Genomic DNA, 17,895 nt, shown 5'->3' with positions numbered 1-17,895 from the left:
ATACACATCAGGTGGCGTTTCCCGCCAAACACCACGAAGTATAAAACACAACACAGTTAGAAACTTTTGACGCCAAATGTATTTATTTCAGTTTACTCTATTTGAATATTTCTAGCCGATTTATTCTTAAACGTGCGGAAATTCTCAGCAAATGAACCTCTTTACTGGGTGCCGCTGGGTTTTAGTTGTGTAGGATGGTTTCGTACACGCTTTGCACTCCCATAACCACGTCCATAGCGCGCGTCTTCAAGGACAACTGTAGAAACAACAAACACGAGTTAGAAACGACGATAAAGAATTCAAAAATGAACTGGAACTAAATTGCGTGAGGAACCGTTCCGGATCCCCCCGCATTAACCTCGTCTGAACGATACCTCCAGTTCACAACAGGCTATACACAATGACACCACTCCTCATTAAATCGAACGTTTTTTCCACACCTTACACCGTCTACACATATTTAACTCGTGTTCTAATTGGTTGGTTTGCTTGACTGTTTGCATCCACCGTGATTGGTTTTAGTAGTTGCTAACTTACGACACTCAATTAAAAACCATTCCAAACCACGCGTCATCACAGAAACCCGGGATCAATTAAGGGCCTGTTTACATGGAGGCGGGGGACCCCGGGTAGGTGAGGTTACCCGCTTTGGTGGGGTAACCCGCCCGTCCATATAATCTTTCATTTTAATTTGACCACGTTTACATGATAGTTGGGGTGACCCGCCGCATGTAACCTCACCTATCTGGGATCCCCCACCTCCATGTAAACAAGCCCTTAATAAAACTCTTACAAGTGTAATTAACAAGTGTAGCTATTGTTTTCAGACCCTAAAACAATAGCTTCTCTTGTAAATAAAAATTTTATTGAACTGACCCAGTATGTTCTTTCACACTGAACAAACGACTCGTTTTCAGCTGTGGGGCATTTAACAGGATACACCCTGGGGATACTCGATAATAAAGCAAGCGTTCTTTGATTCTCGTATTTTAAATAAGCGCCGGATTTGGCTACCGGGAATTTAGGACATGAGACGTTAAATAAGGCTTAGAAAGGATAAAATGGTCCCTCAAAAAAGGCTTTTTAACGGCCAGTTGGACTGATTAAAGTAGCCCTTCAGGGCTACAGTTTGTACAGTTTCTAACAACAGGAAAGTGAAATGACCAGCGCCGGGTCACTTACTTGTACCACAGGATTACCAGGCTGCATCTTGAGCTCTGCTAGAACCCATATTCCATTGGTAAATTTCAATGATTGATACAACATGTCCTGGGAAAAGAAAGAAATCCAGGAGAATAACATAAATGCCTTAGGTTAACACATCCACAGGTACAACCTCGTACCGCAGCGCCATCAGAATCTCCCAGAAATCAACAGTTGAGCTGGGATAATAAACGTGATGTCATTAAATGGAAGCTCTACTTTATAAAGGCGATTATCGCATCAGTTCTTTGTCCACTAAAATCACCTAAAGTGAACTTAGAATTTTGACATTTTTTCAACCAAATTTCGGTCATTTTTCTAACAGTGGAAGTGTCCCTTTAACATAACATTTAAAGTAACAAGAAGAACAGTAATGACTGCAACCTGGCCTTCCACAGTGCGTTTAGCGATGGTGAAAACATTGTTGGCTGAAAGCTTTGACTGAGCCACGTCTACAGTAAAGTAAAAAGAACGAGAACAATGACACTTTCTTAATACTCCCTACTTCAACATTTCACTGGCCAATCAGAAGAAAAGTTTTACCTGAGGAAAACATGATGTTAGAGACTTGATTTTGCACTTCATTTTCCGCAGGAATATCCTTCCAAGTTGCTAAAAAGACCTTGCGGTCTACAAGAAAAAAAAGTTTGAGTCAGCCACTATTTTCTTGCTAAAATGGAACTAAGAAAATTTAGAACGTGAGCGGTCAGAGCCACGGGCGGACGCGGGCGAAAAGGTAAATTTATGCAAATTAATGGTAAAAAGGAGGAGAGATTCAGCCCTCGTTCCTCGCGGCTTCACCGCTCGCCCCTCACGCGTGCTCTCGATCTACTATGACTCAAAAGAAACATAAGAGACTGCTCGCTTACCCATTTGTCCGTCTTCAGCAACCAACACATTATAAGGAACAACACAACTGAAGTAGAACACGTCCACATTATTCTTAATAGCAACTTGGAGGTTGGTTAATGGGTCCATTCTCTGAACAGCTCCCGCTACAATGGATCAAAAAAAACAATGCTCGATATACCAAGTCAATATGTGCACTATTGTCTCGTTCTATTGGGTGAAGTTTATTGTGTTATTGTGTAAGGGGTAGGGATCATTGTTGTGTTCTTTGTGACGCAACTCAAGACTTGCTATTCCCATGGTATATCGTACACCAGCCCTACTTGTATTGTCATAATGTGGCTTCAAGGTCCTTCCTTGCTCGAAATTACAAATGAACAATCCTATTCAGGACAAAAAGTTTTCTGTAATACCGCCCTCACGTTTGAACAGGGGGCGCTTTGACCACAAAATGTGTGTCATTCTTGAGTAAGTGCCGCAACTTCCACTAAAACCCGGAGCTCTTTGGAAGGGAAGTACTTGCAATCAGAAACGCCGTCTTTAAAGCAATCATGTATCTTTTACCACGAATATCATGCTTTTTTAAACCAACAGGTAGATACATTGGGACTGGCAGTTTGCAAACATCACCCCTGGATAGGTAACACCCACGAATAAAGAAAAAAGAAAAAAGAGAAAATATTATAGGCACTGTGAACCCCATTTTAAAACAACTTTTCTTAACGATGCTCTAGCAATTACTTTCTAACGTTGCGTCTTTAACCCTTCAACTTCCAAGTTACGAGCATCAAATTTTGTGTAATTCTCCCAACGGTAACACGGCCTTATAAAACATACAAGCCATGAGAATTAATAACATGAACTACAAAGATGATATGTCTTGATGTTTGAACAAATTCTCTCCAGCAGTACCATAAGAAATGTATGAATCTCAGTGTAGAGAAAATGCATGTTGATATTGGGGCTTTAAGGGTCAAGAGTTCTCTGTTACCACATACTTGTGTTGACAGGAAGCGAAGTTTCAGCTGAACTGTTGGCGAGTAAAGGAGTTGGAACGTTCAACGGTGAGGCTGGAGCAAGGCCAAAACTGGAAACGAAAAAACTGTAGTTACTACATATGGCAAAAAAAATTTCATAGCACTATAGATAGCGTCAAATGGGCTGTGTCACAAAATTCGTCAAAATTCAAACATTGAAAACTGCCGCCAAATTGAGTGAAACATGAAAATAATCGCTCAAAGCATTAGAAGAAGAGATAAATAACAGAGGATACAAAAGAACGCACGGATGGCCGGACAAACTTTGAAAAAAAATTAAAACGGATTGAAAGTGTGGCTTTTGAAAACTTATTAGCCTAACAGTTTTTCAAAGTTCATTTGTGTTATTGGTAACGTTTGATATAATTTGTTTGGCACGAAGCTGTGGTTTTGTTACTCACCAGTAGTTTCTTAACTAATGTTGAGTTCCCTAACGAATTAAGACGCGTAATTCGGCAATATTGAAAACAAGTTCATAGTGAAAAGTAACGAGTGGCTAACTTTCTTTTTTCTAACACCTGACACTTAAGTAATCATAAATTCAAACCACAATACATAGAAGGAGATAGAGAACATGGCATTTTGAAGTGTGGTCAAGTCCATTTCTGATCGGCATAGCCTTTGAACGTGTGGGTCACGCTATCTCATCTCTTTTAAGCTTTGGTAACCAAAATTTTCAAAGCAAAGAAAAAGATGGGTAAAATAGCAAGAGAAAACGAAAGGCCTTTCTTGTTTTTGACGTAATTACACATTTTTTGCTTGTCTTTTCCTCTTTGCTTTTTATTTAATATTGTTATAAAAGTTGTGATCTTCTACTTAATTAATCTGAGCGCCCCCACTAGCCTTTTCGCTGATTGCGAGCCAAGAAATTGTAATTAAGTAAATGAAGGTTCTCATAAATGACTTTCATATATTAATAATATATTAATAATTTCATCATCACCGTTTCACGGGTTTATAACGAACCATTCAACGGCCTGTTCCCGGTTGGCTTGTTAGCTCAATTGAGAGCGCTGCACCGGTATCGCAGAGGTCAAGGGTTCGAATCCCGTGCAAGCCCAAAATTTTTTTCAGACTTTCTTTTCGCAACTGCAAAAGTTGCGTCTATAACTGCGATGATCTTCTTTCATATAATGTTTTGTTGTTGATATTGTTGCTGGTTTACTGTGGGACAATTTACGCTAGCTAGTAGTTTGAGATGGACTTGTAGTTAACCCGTGCTCAAGACTACAAAGTGCGAAGTGGATAAATTATATGTACACGAATTCCATGTACAACAACTAGTGAAACAGAACAGTATCCAAATCACCTGTTTTTGTTAAATTGAACTGCGAAATCTCCCATGGCCTGCATGGCTCTGTTGGAAAATTGCAGGTCCATGTAGATCTGTCCTTGGTGACGAGAAAACGTTCCTAGAAAATTAACAACAAAATGTCTTAATCAAACCCCAATACTTAAAAAGCAGCCTAAAGTGTCTGTTGCCATATTCTATGTTCCTAACCGCTTTGAAAAAAAAACAAAAAAAAAACAGTTGTTTCTCTAGTAACCTTTGTGGCATTACAAGTGTGGTATGGAATCCCTAATGAAAGGGTTCCAAGTCTCCACTAAAATAGTGGGTAAGTTGGGGAGGGAGGGTGTGTGTAAATGAGAGTGTTGTTAAAAACAAATAAAATTGGTTAATAGTTAAATAGTTAGAAAAAGCACCAATATTGAGCGACCAACAACTGCAATGCAACCACGTCCAACACAATACACAGTGCAAAATAAAATAAAAGGAACTGAAGGGTTAATATATAATATAATATAAAGTTAAGGACCTTGAAGCGAGGGAAACAGGTTTCTAGGGCAATTATAGATCCACTAGCTATAACCGTAGCAAGATGCCTGCAGCATTGACACATGAAAGTACTGAAAGGTCTTGGAAATAAAAAGTACTTGATTACTTACTCTAAAATACTTCAGATAGCCTCCACAGCAGACCAATTAGCAAGTAAAATAAACTTGGAAACTCCTCAGCTAGTAGACAAAAATTCCTCTTCTCATGGATGTGGCCCACAAAAAGTAGCAAAAACAATTTTTTTGCTGCTCACGACATAGGTAATCGTCAGCATGATGACGTACAAAATGAGAGGAGTCTGGGGATGAACTTATCCCAGCTGAATGAAAACGAAAATCGATGAAAAAAGGGGGTTACCCTACTTAAAATAGACTTTTTTATATAAAAAAATAATAATAATTAAATAAACTGCCAACCAGAAAATATAATTATCTATAATGTTATTTCGTTCTTCAAAACTTTGAAAGTAGCTAAAAAGCCAGTTGTTGTTCCAGTGCAAAATGAGAGGAGCATGGGGACGAATTTATCCCAGCTAAATGAAAAAAGTGAGTAGGAAAAAAAAAAGGGGGGGGGTTAAACCCTCTTTAAAAATTGTTATTAAAGAAGATAAATAATTTGCTAACCACAAAATATGATCATCTATAATATTATTTCGTTCTTTAGAACATTGAAAGTAAGGTAAAAAACAACAACAATAACAAAAAAAACAGTAGCTGTTCTAATTAAACGAGGGTGTAAAAAGAAGAACAGGGGATTCAAGTAAAAAAAATAATAAAATAAATCAAGTAATTAGGTGTTCAATTATGTACAGCCTGTGCAGTAGTCATTAAAATCCTACTGAATAGTTAGTTCCCAAAGGGAGTTATGCGCAGAATTTACATAAAGATAAGTCCAGGAAGCAGTCTAATGGAATTTCTATTACTGTTTTTCACTGTCACGCCATCGAACATATGATACGAAGCCGTTCGTTCAATAGATAAATTCCAGATATGCAAAGACCCCGCCAAGATTCATGTCAGTGCAATCATTTCTATGAGAGATATTTGGAGAAATATTTAATTTTACTTAAATTTATAGAGCTTTGTATGGAGACGTAGAATGCAAAACGGTCCGTATAACTGTAATATCACACAGTTTGCGCCTTGCACTGAAACCGATTTTGAGAAAAAAAGACTTTTTTGCAGCCTAATGGAGACGCCATATTGGTACCCATCTGAGAGGCACCAATAGCCGACATTTTGGGGCGACGCCACCACTGGTTTCCTCCCGAAATGACGTGTGCGAAACGAGCGCATAAATTCCATACTGATGACGCGTCACTACTTCTACTACTCAAATGTGGGTAGTGCTTCTAATTGGTCGTGCCGGGTGGGAAATTTGCTTCAGCAATTAGAAGCGTTATCCAGATATGGGAAGTGACGCGTCATCAGTATGGAATTTCTGCGCTTGTTTCTCAGACTTCATTTCGCGGGAAGCCTGTGGTGGGCGTCGCGAAATGTCGGCTGTTTTCTAAGGCTAATTTTGCTGAGAGAGCGAGAATCCCTCGGAAAACTTATAATCATTAAAGTAATGTTTTTTCTGATACAAGGACTATTCAGATAGCAAAATTACCCAAAATAAGTCACCTTTTTACCCTACACCACAGCTCTCTCTTAAACAGGGGCACCCAACGAGGATATAGTTCAAAACCACTTAACATAGCATTCTTGAACGTATTTTAGTATTTAAACGGTAGATATAGGCATATTTTTATCCCCTAAAAACATTTCATCTGTTCGGATTTCCTAGCTGAAAGTCTAGTGATCCGAAAATTATAGGGATCAAAACTTACCTTTTCGAAAATTTCAGCCAGGAAAAGGCTCCCGAAAATTCTAGGTGGCCTTTTTTAGGGTAAATATTCGTTTAAGATGGGTAATTATACCATTTTGTAGATGTTCGAAAATCCTAGGAGAGGCAGGTAAGCAAGAAATGTTACAACAAATGTTCCGAAAATTCTAGTTCTCAATTCGTCTTCCGAACAGATATTTTCCCGAAAATTGCCGTTGGGTGCCCCTGTCTTAAATCATGCTGTGTCATTCAAAATGTTAGAAATTCAAGTGTACTCTATCACAAAACGAAGGACCCTCTCAAAGAAAAAATTGTAAGAGAATAAGCTTTTTAAAAGCTGCTCTAACTCTTCATGAAAGTAAAACTAAGGAGGATCGATAGTTATTTTTGGCGACGTCATGTCAAAACCAATAACTAGCTTATTATCCAGGTAAAAGGCAACTTAGGCAACCCATAAGGCAATTCTTACCATAGCCAATCACTTTCGTGGTTGGTTACCGGTACCTGGGCAGCGAATGAATGAGCGTAGACGTCTATAGCAGCCCCCCTGAGAGAGATATTGTCGCATGCGTCTGATGCTATTCATTTGGAAAAACGCTGCACTGCAAGCCTTGTGAGGTAGGCACCAAGGTTTTTTTTATCTATATCGATGAAACAATGCCACAATGTTAGATAAGAGGGCTGCAGATGTCAACCCATTGGACGAATCAATGGATTTACTGAGCTTCAAAGGCATATAAAGGCCCGATAAAGACCGCCTTTATCGACCTTTGCACACCTTTGAAGCGCGGTATTACTCTTAAAGTTTTTGAAGATTCTTGAAAAGTCTATGTTTCAACTACAGCTACTTATTGCCAACGAGGCAACCGAGCTAACAAGCGAGGTTGCCTCGGCGGCAGATTTATAATCCCGCACGACGTAGGCAAAAACTCTAAAATTTGCATTTTTGACCATATTTGGGTGTAAGTAAGACCCCATATTTGCGTAGTGGCGTCACGGTCTTGTATTTATAACTCGTGGTCCGAAATTGGGTGATTCAGTGGGCAGCTGTTCGTTGTCTTTTCAAGAGGACCTAACAGGTGAGCAAGCTCTAATACGATTTCTAGTTTGAAAGGGCAATTAGTACTCTGGTTTGCTTTATAAATTGTGTTTAAAGAAGCAGCTGATCAAGGAATAGGGTTTTACGCTCAAATTTTTGTCAGAACCAGCTTATTCTTTGCAGCTCGATTTACAATGAGGTAGCGCGTTCGCTTCTCGACTCTGAACCAGGGTTTTTCGTATTTTCTTTTGCTTTGTGAATTGAATTTTAAGTGGCAGTTGATCAAGGTATAGGGTTATATTCTCAAAACTTAATCGGAACCAGCGTGTTCTTCGCAGATCGATTTACATTGAGCCAGTCCTCAACGTATTTGCGGACCTTTTTTAGAATTTATTCATGTCTTTAGATTTTGTCAACCAGCAAGTTTTTTTGATTTACGTTGAGACAGACCAAAACTCCCATGAGGAATGCAACGCAATTTGCGAACCTTTTGTTTTGAAGACTATCATTATGCCTTTCAAGAGAATCTTTGACCTGTGACCCTCGCTCATTAGATCTTTGTATTTTATTTAAGTTTATATTTTTATACCTCTGATACATTCCGCCCCATTCTTGCGCTTTTCACATATTTTACTTTACACCAACTTTTTCTCATGGATATTACCAAGCAAAATATTTTTCTTATCCCTGATGACGCTGTTGCTCGGAATTTAATTATTATTTTTAATTTCAGCAGTCAAAGGCCTCATTTGAACTATATTTTTCTTTCTAACGTTTATAGTTTTATAGTTTATAGTTTTTCTATAGCGGAATCCATTGTAAACCTCTAAAATTATGAAAAAAAAATAATATCGCGAAGATCTGAATAGGCACATTTCACAAAAGATAAACGAATTCGCCTCGTTGGCACTTGCCGGAAGGTACCCGAAGGTACCCCTAGTTTATTTCTTAAGTAATCAATACAGTGAGTGGGCAAATGTAATAACTTCAGTAAAATTAGCATCGTGTGAAAACAGGTTTTGCCTTCACAGGTGTGGAATTAACGGCATAGTATAAAATCAGGACTGGACTCTGGACTCTGGACTCTGGACGCCAGATTTTTTCTCAAGATTTTTAAATGAAAAAAAAAAAGAGAATATTCAATTGTTTTAAAAAAAGGAAAATAAAATGAAAATAAAAAATTTTAAAACTTTCAAAAAATAGCGAGCGCCGAAGTACTCTTTAACGTATTTTCTTGTATAAAATCTCGCTATATTTATGCGAAGGAGAAAAGTTTATTCTGGGCGAGACGAGGAGTGTGCGACGAATTCTTCTATTCATGCCGTCAAACGAGCTCCTCCAATGCCTTTCGCATGGCCTCTTCCTCTTCCTCTTCCTCATACTGACAACAAAAAAACTGGTGCCCGGTTCAGGCTTCTCCTGCTTCTAGTAAACGTTTTACAAACTGACTTTTCCCACAACTTGCTGGGCCGGCCACAAGCGCGGGGAAAGGATGTTTCCATCTCGGGTCCATGATCACAACTGATTAACTGATTTGTGCGTATTCTCATTTATAGAAAAATTGTTTTGGGTTCAGCCTCCTTGTCATACACACGAATCGCATTGGTATTTTGTAATTTTGCAAATTGAAGCCAATATTTTCGTTCTATCTCCGATAACTCGTGGACTTGAGTTAAATGATTTGCTAATCGAACTAAAAATTTAGAATGACATCCCGGTATGGGGCAGTGTTTACATTTTAGTTTCTTCATGCTGACAGGACGAATGTTAGATACCAACTGAGTAAAACTATTTGCGACACGAAATTTATCGTTGATTTTCAAGAGCAGATCGGGCAGAAAGTGCAGAAAGGGCACCTTTTTAGCCCTGTGTTTTTCCCCCTGGGCGCGCGTGGAGATCTCGCGTGTAAGTCGTGCGCGACGAGTCAGGAAACAAGCCACGATTAAATTCAACCAATGATTTATTTACAAACTATGAACAAATGACATTTTTTAGACATTTAGGAAACTCTTTTATATACAATGCTATATAAAAACTTGAGAAAACGAAAATTATTTACAAAATCAATTTTTACAAACTTGAAAACTTAAATGTGAAGTGGAGTGGTGCTGACTCCATCAGCCAAAACTTTGCGTTTCGGATAGAAATAAGAGAACGCGTCTCTGACTTGGGTGTAGGTATACATAGTATTATTTACAACACGAAAACCGCGATTGACACCAGCGCTATTTTGTTTGGTGAGAAGAACATTTAAATACTTGTCCTTGTCAATGTTGTTACATTTTTTATTAACACCCTTACAACTGAACTTATCTTTCGCCCGAAAACAATAATAGGTCTTGCTACATAACCCCAAAATCCCTTGACCCTCCCACTCAACTTTAAAAAGACCTAGGGTTCTCTTATCATAAGCCTTGTGTTCCCTGGTGTCGGTTCTTGGGAACCAGTTACACTTATCCCGCTCAAACTCCTCCCTTAATTCGGGTTTTACCAAAGACTCAACACTATCCCCAGAAATGGCAATATACGCGCTGTCTGTATCCATCTCACACATTTGGAAATCGCTGCGATCGAGATACTTGTCAAGAAAATCATAATAAAATTGCAGCATTCTTAACTTAGCATATTGGTACACGAAAAAACCGATTTGGCTTGGAAGATTTAACTTGATGGTTTTTTTTTACAAGACTCTACTTCATAAGTATCTTCCGTGATATTATCCAGCTTGCGGAAGAGAGGGGTGTTCACTTTTCGGCTGGCCTCAACGTCACTGCAATACTCCACGTTCCTATGCTTCAATTGGTTGGTGATTGTTTTACCATACGATGAATTTCCCACCTAAAAAAGCAAGGTTTATATCAGTTTTCTGTATACAAACATATCGTTCTCCTACCTATGATCCCAGAATGAAACAAAAACTTACCAATTTCATGGTATCCGCAATGATGGCTGTTCGGGTCTACATCGCCTTCTCGTCTCGCGTCAGACACAGCATCTCCAAAGGATTTGAAGCAGGGCTCAGGGCTAAACTCGATCACTTGGTGCACTTTCGTGACCTCTAAACCATGTTCCAAGTACCATTTCAGAAGAGGTGTAGCCAGCAGAATCTTATCTCCTTTCATGCTCCCGATCAAGCTGCGACGGGGCTGAGCCATGATGCCGTGCTCCTCAGCGTAGGCTTTCATGAACTCTCCAATATCCTCTCGACTGATGTTGGTGTTTTTAAAGATCGGGCACATCTCGCTGAACTTCTCTTCCAAATGCTCTGGTACGCGAATATCCACTTCCACGCACCCAAACAAACGCTCATTTCGCACCTCGCTCAAAATTCGCTCCGCACTCATGATCTTGACTTTGTCGAGGGTTCTTCTCACTTCTTAGCGATAAACCGCTGCAGTTCTCGGTTGGTTCTCTTCATCCGGCGCCATTCACATTCCCACATCTCCACGACACGGTAGCCTTTGCTTCGAATATACTCGGTGTTGGCTCTAGTTTCTTCCAGCAGTTCCGTCATAGGTTTGATTCGTTTCTCGTTAACTTCTTTTCCGCGGTTGAGAGCGCAGTCATGGCCGTGCCAATAACACCCCTGAAACTGGTACACAGTTTGCGTCTGCGCGTGAAAACCATCCACGGGAAGTTTTCGATCGCCGATACGCTTTTCTGTATTGTTGAGTTGATGACGAATATGGATTCGTTCCTTGTGCGCCACCCATTCAAGCCATTCAATCGCCATCTTTATAGAGCTTTTAGGTTTGAAGTCGTTTTCCGCCAGGCGTCGCGTGTAACTTCCCGTTGGCATGTTCTGCATAATTGACTATTTTCCAATTCCCCATGATACACTCTGTCTGCCCCCCAAATTTTGCATAACTTATTGTCTTAAAATGCTCTTGGGAAAATGCAGTACTCCCAGGAGCATTTAAAAACAATGGTTTATGCAAAATTTGGGGGGCAAACAGAATGTATTATGGGGAATTGGAAAATAGAGAATAGCCCAGAGGTACAAAGCATTCGCATCGTAACCCACGATCTTCTGGCACAGCTAAGCAGCCTGGCCTTCTTCAGCTTCCCTGAGTTTCGTTTTATCGGCTTCATGGTAACGATGGAAGATGATTGAGGGGCCTCCAGTGTTGTTGTCTTTGATCAAGTGATACAGGTCACTGTTAGCTTGGTCGAACAGACTAAAGTAGGTTTGCTCATCAAGAAACGAGAACAGGTACTTAAAGGTGAGACCAAAAACAGAAATCCCATCTTTAAACATATCAATCTTTCTCTCTTGCCAGAATTGACTCATTTTCTCTACTGCCTCGAGGAAAGGTACTACATCCAGATTATTGTACCAAACCAAGAAATCTTTAAAGGTGGACATTTCATTGTCTTCCCATACTTGCTGGCAGTATCGATACTCTTCACCCGTGATGTTGGTGTTCTTCAGACTTGAGTAGAAGGCAGCGTGAGGGGGCAGCCATGTTTCTTCTAATTTATCCAAACAGTCTAGCCACTGGTATGGGAAAAATCCCTTGGTCTGTTCGCACTCGTACGCTTTCAGGAACTGATCGTAGCTGAACCCTGGAGCGAGATAATTAGAGATGTCCAGAAACTTTAAAGAGTCTTTCTTGATACACATATGATTATTATTCCTTTTCACAGTAAATTTGATGGGCTGATGCTTGATGAGGTACGGGAACAGGAATTCTTTGGAAGCATTCAGGTCGTACTTTCCGGAATTGAAACCAAACACTGGCAGTTCTTGTATGTAGGCGTTCAGTTTCTCCTACTGAGGAATTTGTCACTGACGTCCTCTGAACCACCTACAATATCTTGTAACTCTTCTAGCTGGTCCCGCGTCTGTCTCAGTTGCTGTCTTCTTTCTCTGTCCACTTCGATAAAAGGAGGGGTCGTTTTCACCGCTCGGCTCATCGTCAATGAATGCACGATCTTCTTCATTCTCAGCCTCAATCTCTTCTTCATCTTCTTCGTCATCGCTTGCCCGCAAATCAATCCCTCTACTGTCATCTTCGCTCTCTTCTTCACTATTTTCATCTTCTCCAGACTCTACATTTCCTTCCTGGATGTCTCCGAGTATTTGCGCTAATCGGTCTTCGTGGGATTCACTGTTATTCGGGCCTCTTGCGGTTCCAGTGCTTCAAATACTTCTGCGTACCTTTGGCGGAGAAGGGATGAACTTTTGGTGCTAATCGTGGTGAGGTACTGCACAAACTCTTTAAAAGGGAGGTCTGAATCTCCCTCTGACACGAAACATTTAGGTGCTTGGTAACCAGGCACGTTACTGCATACACTCACACTTAAGGGCACATGGGCGGACTGCCAGGTTAACTTTTCAGTGTTCTTTAATTCTTGCGCTTTCTCTTTATCAAAGTAACATTCAAAATCAAAGGTGGCACGATATGGGAAGTACCGCCATTCTTCTGGTACGACAATACCTTCGTCTTCTAATTCTTCAAAGATAGTTTTAGGGACATGGTAAGCTCCGCCTGGGTACTTCAGCTGGACTTTGCCGTCACAGGTCTTTTCGTGTCTTTTCAATCTGGACGATGTCTTCCAGTACTTGCCACATCTTGAACAGCAAAAGGATTTACTGTACCGGGCCAGGTCTTTAATATACGAGAAATGGTTTTCGTACAAGTTCAAGTAAAGCGTGCTGGAGTAGTGGCGGTGAGAGCGGCGAAGCAGGGTGGCGGCAATCTCGGGAGTATTTTCTTCATTGTCGTCGTCTTCACTGTGGCTCTGAGTAGGGGGCGAGAGTGTACACTTGAATATTCACTTCATACAATTTTTCTAGGTCGTCTAGTTCGGACAACTTGACTCCATGGAACTTCTTTTTTCCTAACCCCGCGCCTCGGTACTGTTGGTAATAGAACTGGGTATCTCTCTCTAAATTCCTCGTATGGCAACCACTGTAAAGTGATAGGCAGCGGAAGAAACAGAGATTATCTTCGTAGGGTTTACCGGTTTTCACATTATTTTCCAGGGGTTCTATTCCACGGTTGTCGACAACGTACCCGGGGAGATGTTTTCCACGTCCGATCGGGTGATCCCTGATCTTCGATACAAACCACGTCACATTAGTGACCAGATCCACCACCTATTTTGAGTTTGGTCTTTGTTGCCGCACCCACTCCAGGAAATCGATCTCCGCTATCTGCTGATATAGGTGCTCTAAATCGTCTGGACTTGAAATCAGGAACGGTTGTTCTAGCACCAAATGGTTGTTCGCGGATGGATGATGATACTGGAGGGCCCCAGTCTCTGTATTACGGAGAATAAAACCAAAGGAAAAGTTGATTTTGAAAACTGTAGGCTGATCAGCAAAGATGCGGTGTAGTTGTTCGCGGAGGGAATCAGGACTGATCGAAGACAGGCGGAAATTGTACCAGTCTTGTAAACGGTTACGGGGACTGAATCGGGTACGGATCTGGGGCCAGTGTTGACGGTACGTGTCGGTGATATTTTCCTCCGCGGCAGGAATAGGGTTCGAAGGAATAAGAACAGGATCTTCTTGCCAGCTAGACCCGGGCGCTGAGGTTTGCGGTGTAGTTGGTGAAGTACCAGGATTAGCGGACTTCTTGTGTTTTTTGGCAGCAGGTGCGTCTACGTTTTTAGCGGCGGGTCGTTTCCTGTTAGTGGCATGAGCGTTGAAAGGGGCGCGGATGTGAAAGGTTTCTCCACACGTATTACAAGTAAACGTCCGTTCGGCAGCTTGCTTGTCGTGCGCTTTCAGGTGACGAGTAAAGTCTTCCTTTTTCCTAAATTGTTTCTCGCAACGGGTGCATTCATACGGTTTCTCCCCAGTATGGATTCGCTGGTGAGTAATTAGATGACTGGGGCGAGTAAAGGTCTTCCCACAGGTGTCACAACGATGCTCTTTACAAGGCTTTTTGGCTCGTGGAGGGTGACCATCCCCGGATTGAATTTCCTGTAATAAGTAAACGTGACCTAGTCTTAGTGTAAAGCTCAACTAACAAGAAACTCTGATAAACTCTATCTTTCTACAATGAGCGTGATAACTCAACAACTGGGTAGATGGTTTGTTTTTGATGTTGAATCAACAGAATAAATTTAATTTTATGTGTCGATCCACAACATAATTGACTTCTGAGAGATCAGCAGGCCGGTACTATTATAACTCTGCTATATTGCTACAATCAACTGCTTAGTGCAAATAACTTAAGTTGCTGTGATACTTGTTTTAGTATATAATACGCTGTCTATTTTCTTCAACTCAGCTTGATGATTGAATATTAGTACATTGAGCAAATGCTTTGTTTTTATTTTCAACAAAAGAATAGAATAGATTTCATTATGGGTGCAATCATCCGCAAAAACGAATTAACTTTGGGAGAAAATAATATTTGATCAGTGAAAGCGAAATCGATAACCAAGAATAAAGTATTTACGTCTTGAAATCATAAATACCAAGCCAACTGTAAGTTTTATATTCTTCCGACTCTTATAAACGATGGAATGAATGATATTGTCTTTTTTGGTGAGCCTAAAAAATTTAGTTTTTAAAAGGTATACATTTCAAAAACTTTAATAGGAACGTTTGCACTCAGCGTATTCTAAACAAATGAAAATGAAAGATGACTTACGGTTTCCGACGGGTTCCAAGTCGGTAATTCACTGGTTTCGCCAGTCCACTGAAAATGAATAGAGTGATTGAACAATTAATAGTGCAAACTTAATTCCGTGAAAGAAAAATAATTTTATGATCATGAATGCTTACCTCATCAGAGAAATTGTCCCGTGTATCTTGCGCTGATAACGGTGCCAACTCGTTGTTATTCTAGATAAGAAGAGAAGAAATCAGATTACTTTAGGTTTTGAAATCTCGCTCATTTTAGAGAAATAGGTGGGCATTGAACGAATAACCCGACGAATAAGGAGATTCGTAATGTTGTTTCATCACTAAACAATTCATGTACGTTGCGTATTAAAAAGGAAATGGAGTTACCTTGTCTAGCGCCATACGTTCCATCTCATTTACGGCCTGCATTTCTTCAGTTGTAAACTGTAAAGCAAGGAAACATATTCGATGAGTATTATATGACAACTGTCTACAAAAAGTTGAAGCAAATCGAGTTTAAAAGTCCTTTTGTTTCATTAACAAAAGATACACGTCAGATGCAAATCTAACCCAAGTCGAGTCTATTAACATAACGAACATAAATGATGCGTGAAAACTCGGTTACAGAAAACTACTCAAGGTCGTTTAACTTTAAATTACTCAAGGTCGTTTTTCAAAACTTACCGAATCGCTCAGTAGATCGTTGACTTCATCTCTACCCGTGTCCTGATTGATTTCAATCTGTGGAGTAGAACGTTAAGTAAAGATTAATATAAACTCGCTTCGGTAACGTACAGATTAAACGTAAATCGTCATCAGGAAAGAACTCAGAGACGAAATAGAATACTTACTGGTATTTCTTGAGCGGTGAGTTCCGACAGCCGAGCATACACCATTGGGATCCACTCATCGGGTATCAAAATATATTCCAGCAATAATTCCCAATCGTGGGTCGAGGAACAGCGCGGGCACCCAACGAGAATATAGTTCAAAACCACTTAAACATAGCATTGTTAAATGTATTTTAGTATTTAAACCGTAGATATAGGCATATTTTTATCCCCTAAAAATTATTCATCTGTTCGGATTTCCTAGCTGAAAGTCTAGTGATCCGAAAATTAAAGGGATTAAAACCTACCTTTTCGAAAATTTTAGCCAAAGAAAAGGCTCCCGAAAATACTAGATGACCTTTTTAGGGTAGTAAAAATCCGTTAAAGATGGGCAATTATCCCATTTTTTAGATGTTCGAAAATCCTAGGAGAGGCAGGGAAACAAGAAATTTTGCAACAAATGTTCCGAAAATTCTAGATCTCAAATCGTCTTCCGAACAGATATTTTCCGAAAAATTGACGTTGGGTGTCCCTGGAACAGGCATCCAAAATAGCTTGAAGCTGATCAACGTTGGTAATAAAAGCCATGATATCAAAAAAGTGAATAAAGGTTTTCTCGCACACGCGAACTCGGACAAATGTTCTCCTTAGCAAAGCGATTGCAAGAATCAAATGCTGAACGGAGAGCGCGCTTTTATGTTGAACACATAATAGATTGTTTACTATCCAATCAGGGTTAAAAGAGCCCGGGCAAGTCTAGGCAAGCCTATTGTTCCTACTGTAGTAGAGTGACGCTCATTAGTAAACCTATCCACTTCATTATATATTGAGGAAGAGACTTAATTAGTATGCAGGAAATCCAAATTAGTATGCGGGAAGGCAGTGACTAGGCACTTAATTAATATGAAAGAACGCATTTTTTTCCCTAGGTTATAACAATGAGTGACGTCATAGACTCGACCCATATGCCTATTAATTAAGGGAACGCACACGGAACGCAAAGGGAACGCACCAAAGGGGGTTAAATTTGACCCTAGCAGACTACTTTGGTCGACGTCACTGGCCCTCAGCAGCCTCATTTGCATATTTATCCCATAATATTAACATCATTTTGTAGATGGCAATAACAGGCCATCTATTAATGACAGCCGAAACTTTTCAAAATATCTTAACTTATTGAAAACTCCGGACTCTTCTGTACAACGGTGGGGATTTCAGTTTGCATGTATGTTTGAGGTTCAAGTAAGAATGTAGTGTATTTATTGGTTTAAGCCAGGAATGTGGTGTGCTTTTAGTAACGCATAAACTTATTACTAGCAATTGGTGCTTAGGCAATAAAGAAGTCCTCCGTAAAAGAGCAAAACAACAGCTAAACGTTATATGGGTGAGTATGCGAGTCTTCTCTAGGCCTGGTTTTAATCCATTGATATGTAAGCTGAGAAAGAATCTCCCTTCATATTCTGTTGCCTTTACTGAATCGCAAAACTTGTCAGCGAAAGACAAAGACGGTGGTCTCCATTCCTGGCTATTGTCAGAGAACCCTCTCTTTGGCTTCCTCGCCACCAGCTCCACTCCGGATTACGGTAAGGGTGGAAGCCTGGGCACAATACACTTGACCCTCCAGTATCAAATATATCGCGTCAGTCACTTAAAGTCAGCGAGGAAGCAATATCTACGGCAGATAAATC

The 17,895-nt window shown here is 40.2% G+C and overlaps 3 protein-coding genes and 1 long non-coding RNA gene across 4 annotated transcripts in view; 1 reads left to right on the top strand and 3 right to left on the bottom strand.

Moving 5' to 3' along the window:
• LOC140951487 (tubulin alpha-1D chain-like) overlaps window positions 1-17,895 on the bottom strand; it is a 116,906-nt gene that overhangs the window by 3,123 nt on the left and 95,888 nt on the right. The gene's annotated exons all lie outside the window — the stretch shown is intronic.
• LOC140951493 (AP-2 complex subunit beta-like) lies at window positions 62-4,497 on the bottom strand. The gene is made up of 7 exons (XM_073400753.1): window positions 4,399-4,497; window positions 3,051-3,139; window positions 2,073-2,198; window positions 1,747-1,833; window positions 1,588-1,655; window positions 1,183-1,269; window positions 62-256 (listed from the first exon to the last, which is right to left on the bottom strand). Exons 1-7 carry the CDS (start codon window positions 4,467-4,469, stop codon window positions 182-184), a joined length of 603 nt encoding a protein of 200 aa, XP_073256854.1. The 5' UTR covers window positions 4,470-4,497; the 3' UTR covers window positions 62-181.
• Window positions 15,503-16,241, bottom strand: LOC140951854 (uncharacterized). The gene is made up of 3 exons (XR_012167322.1): window positions 16,062-16,241; window positions 15,765-15,821; window positions 15,503-15,596 (listed from the first exon to the last, which is right to left on the bottom strand). It is a non-coding gene; the product is annotated as an uncharacterized lncRNA (long non-coding RNA).
• LOC140951488 (follistatin-related protein 5-like) overlaps window positions 17,840-17,895 on the top strand; it is a 12,614-nt gene continuing 12,558 nt past the window's right edge. Inside the window, exon 1 of the mRNA XM_073400747.1 lies at window positions 17,840-17,895. This exon is cut by the window's right edge and continues 67 nt beyond it. The gene's annotated coding sequence lies outside the window, so the exon portion shown is untranslated.

This window comes from Porites lutea, chromosome 11 (genome assembly GCF_958299795.1).
Source record: "Porites lutea chromosome 11, jaPorLute2.1, whole genome shotgun sequence".
Lineage (NCBI taxonomy): Eukaryota > Metazoa > Cnidaria > Anthozoa > Scleractinia > Poritidae > Porites > Porites lutea.
This window is presented reverse-complemented; position numbering and strand designations above follow the sequence as displayed.

Bases quoted from the DNA above. Each gene is read 5' to 3' on its own strand.
- LOC140951493 (XM_073400753.1), bottom strand. From the start codon at position 4,469: ATGGACCTGCAATTTTCCAACAGAGCCATGCAGGCCATGGGAGATTTC. The intron at 1,656-1,746 runs GTAAAACTTTTC...ACTTTACTGTAG, and splicing joins TAACATCATGTTTTCCTCAG to ACGTGGCTCAGTCAAAGCTT. The intron at 1,270-1,587 runs GTTGCAGTCATT...TTCTTTTCCCAG, and splicing joins AACGCACTGTGGAAGGCCAG to GACATGTTGTATCAATCATT.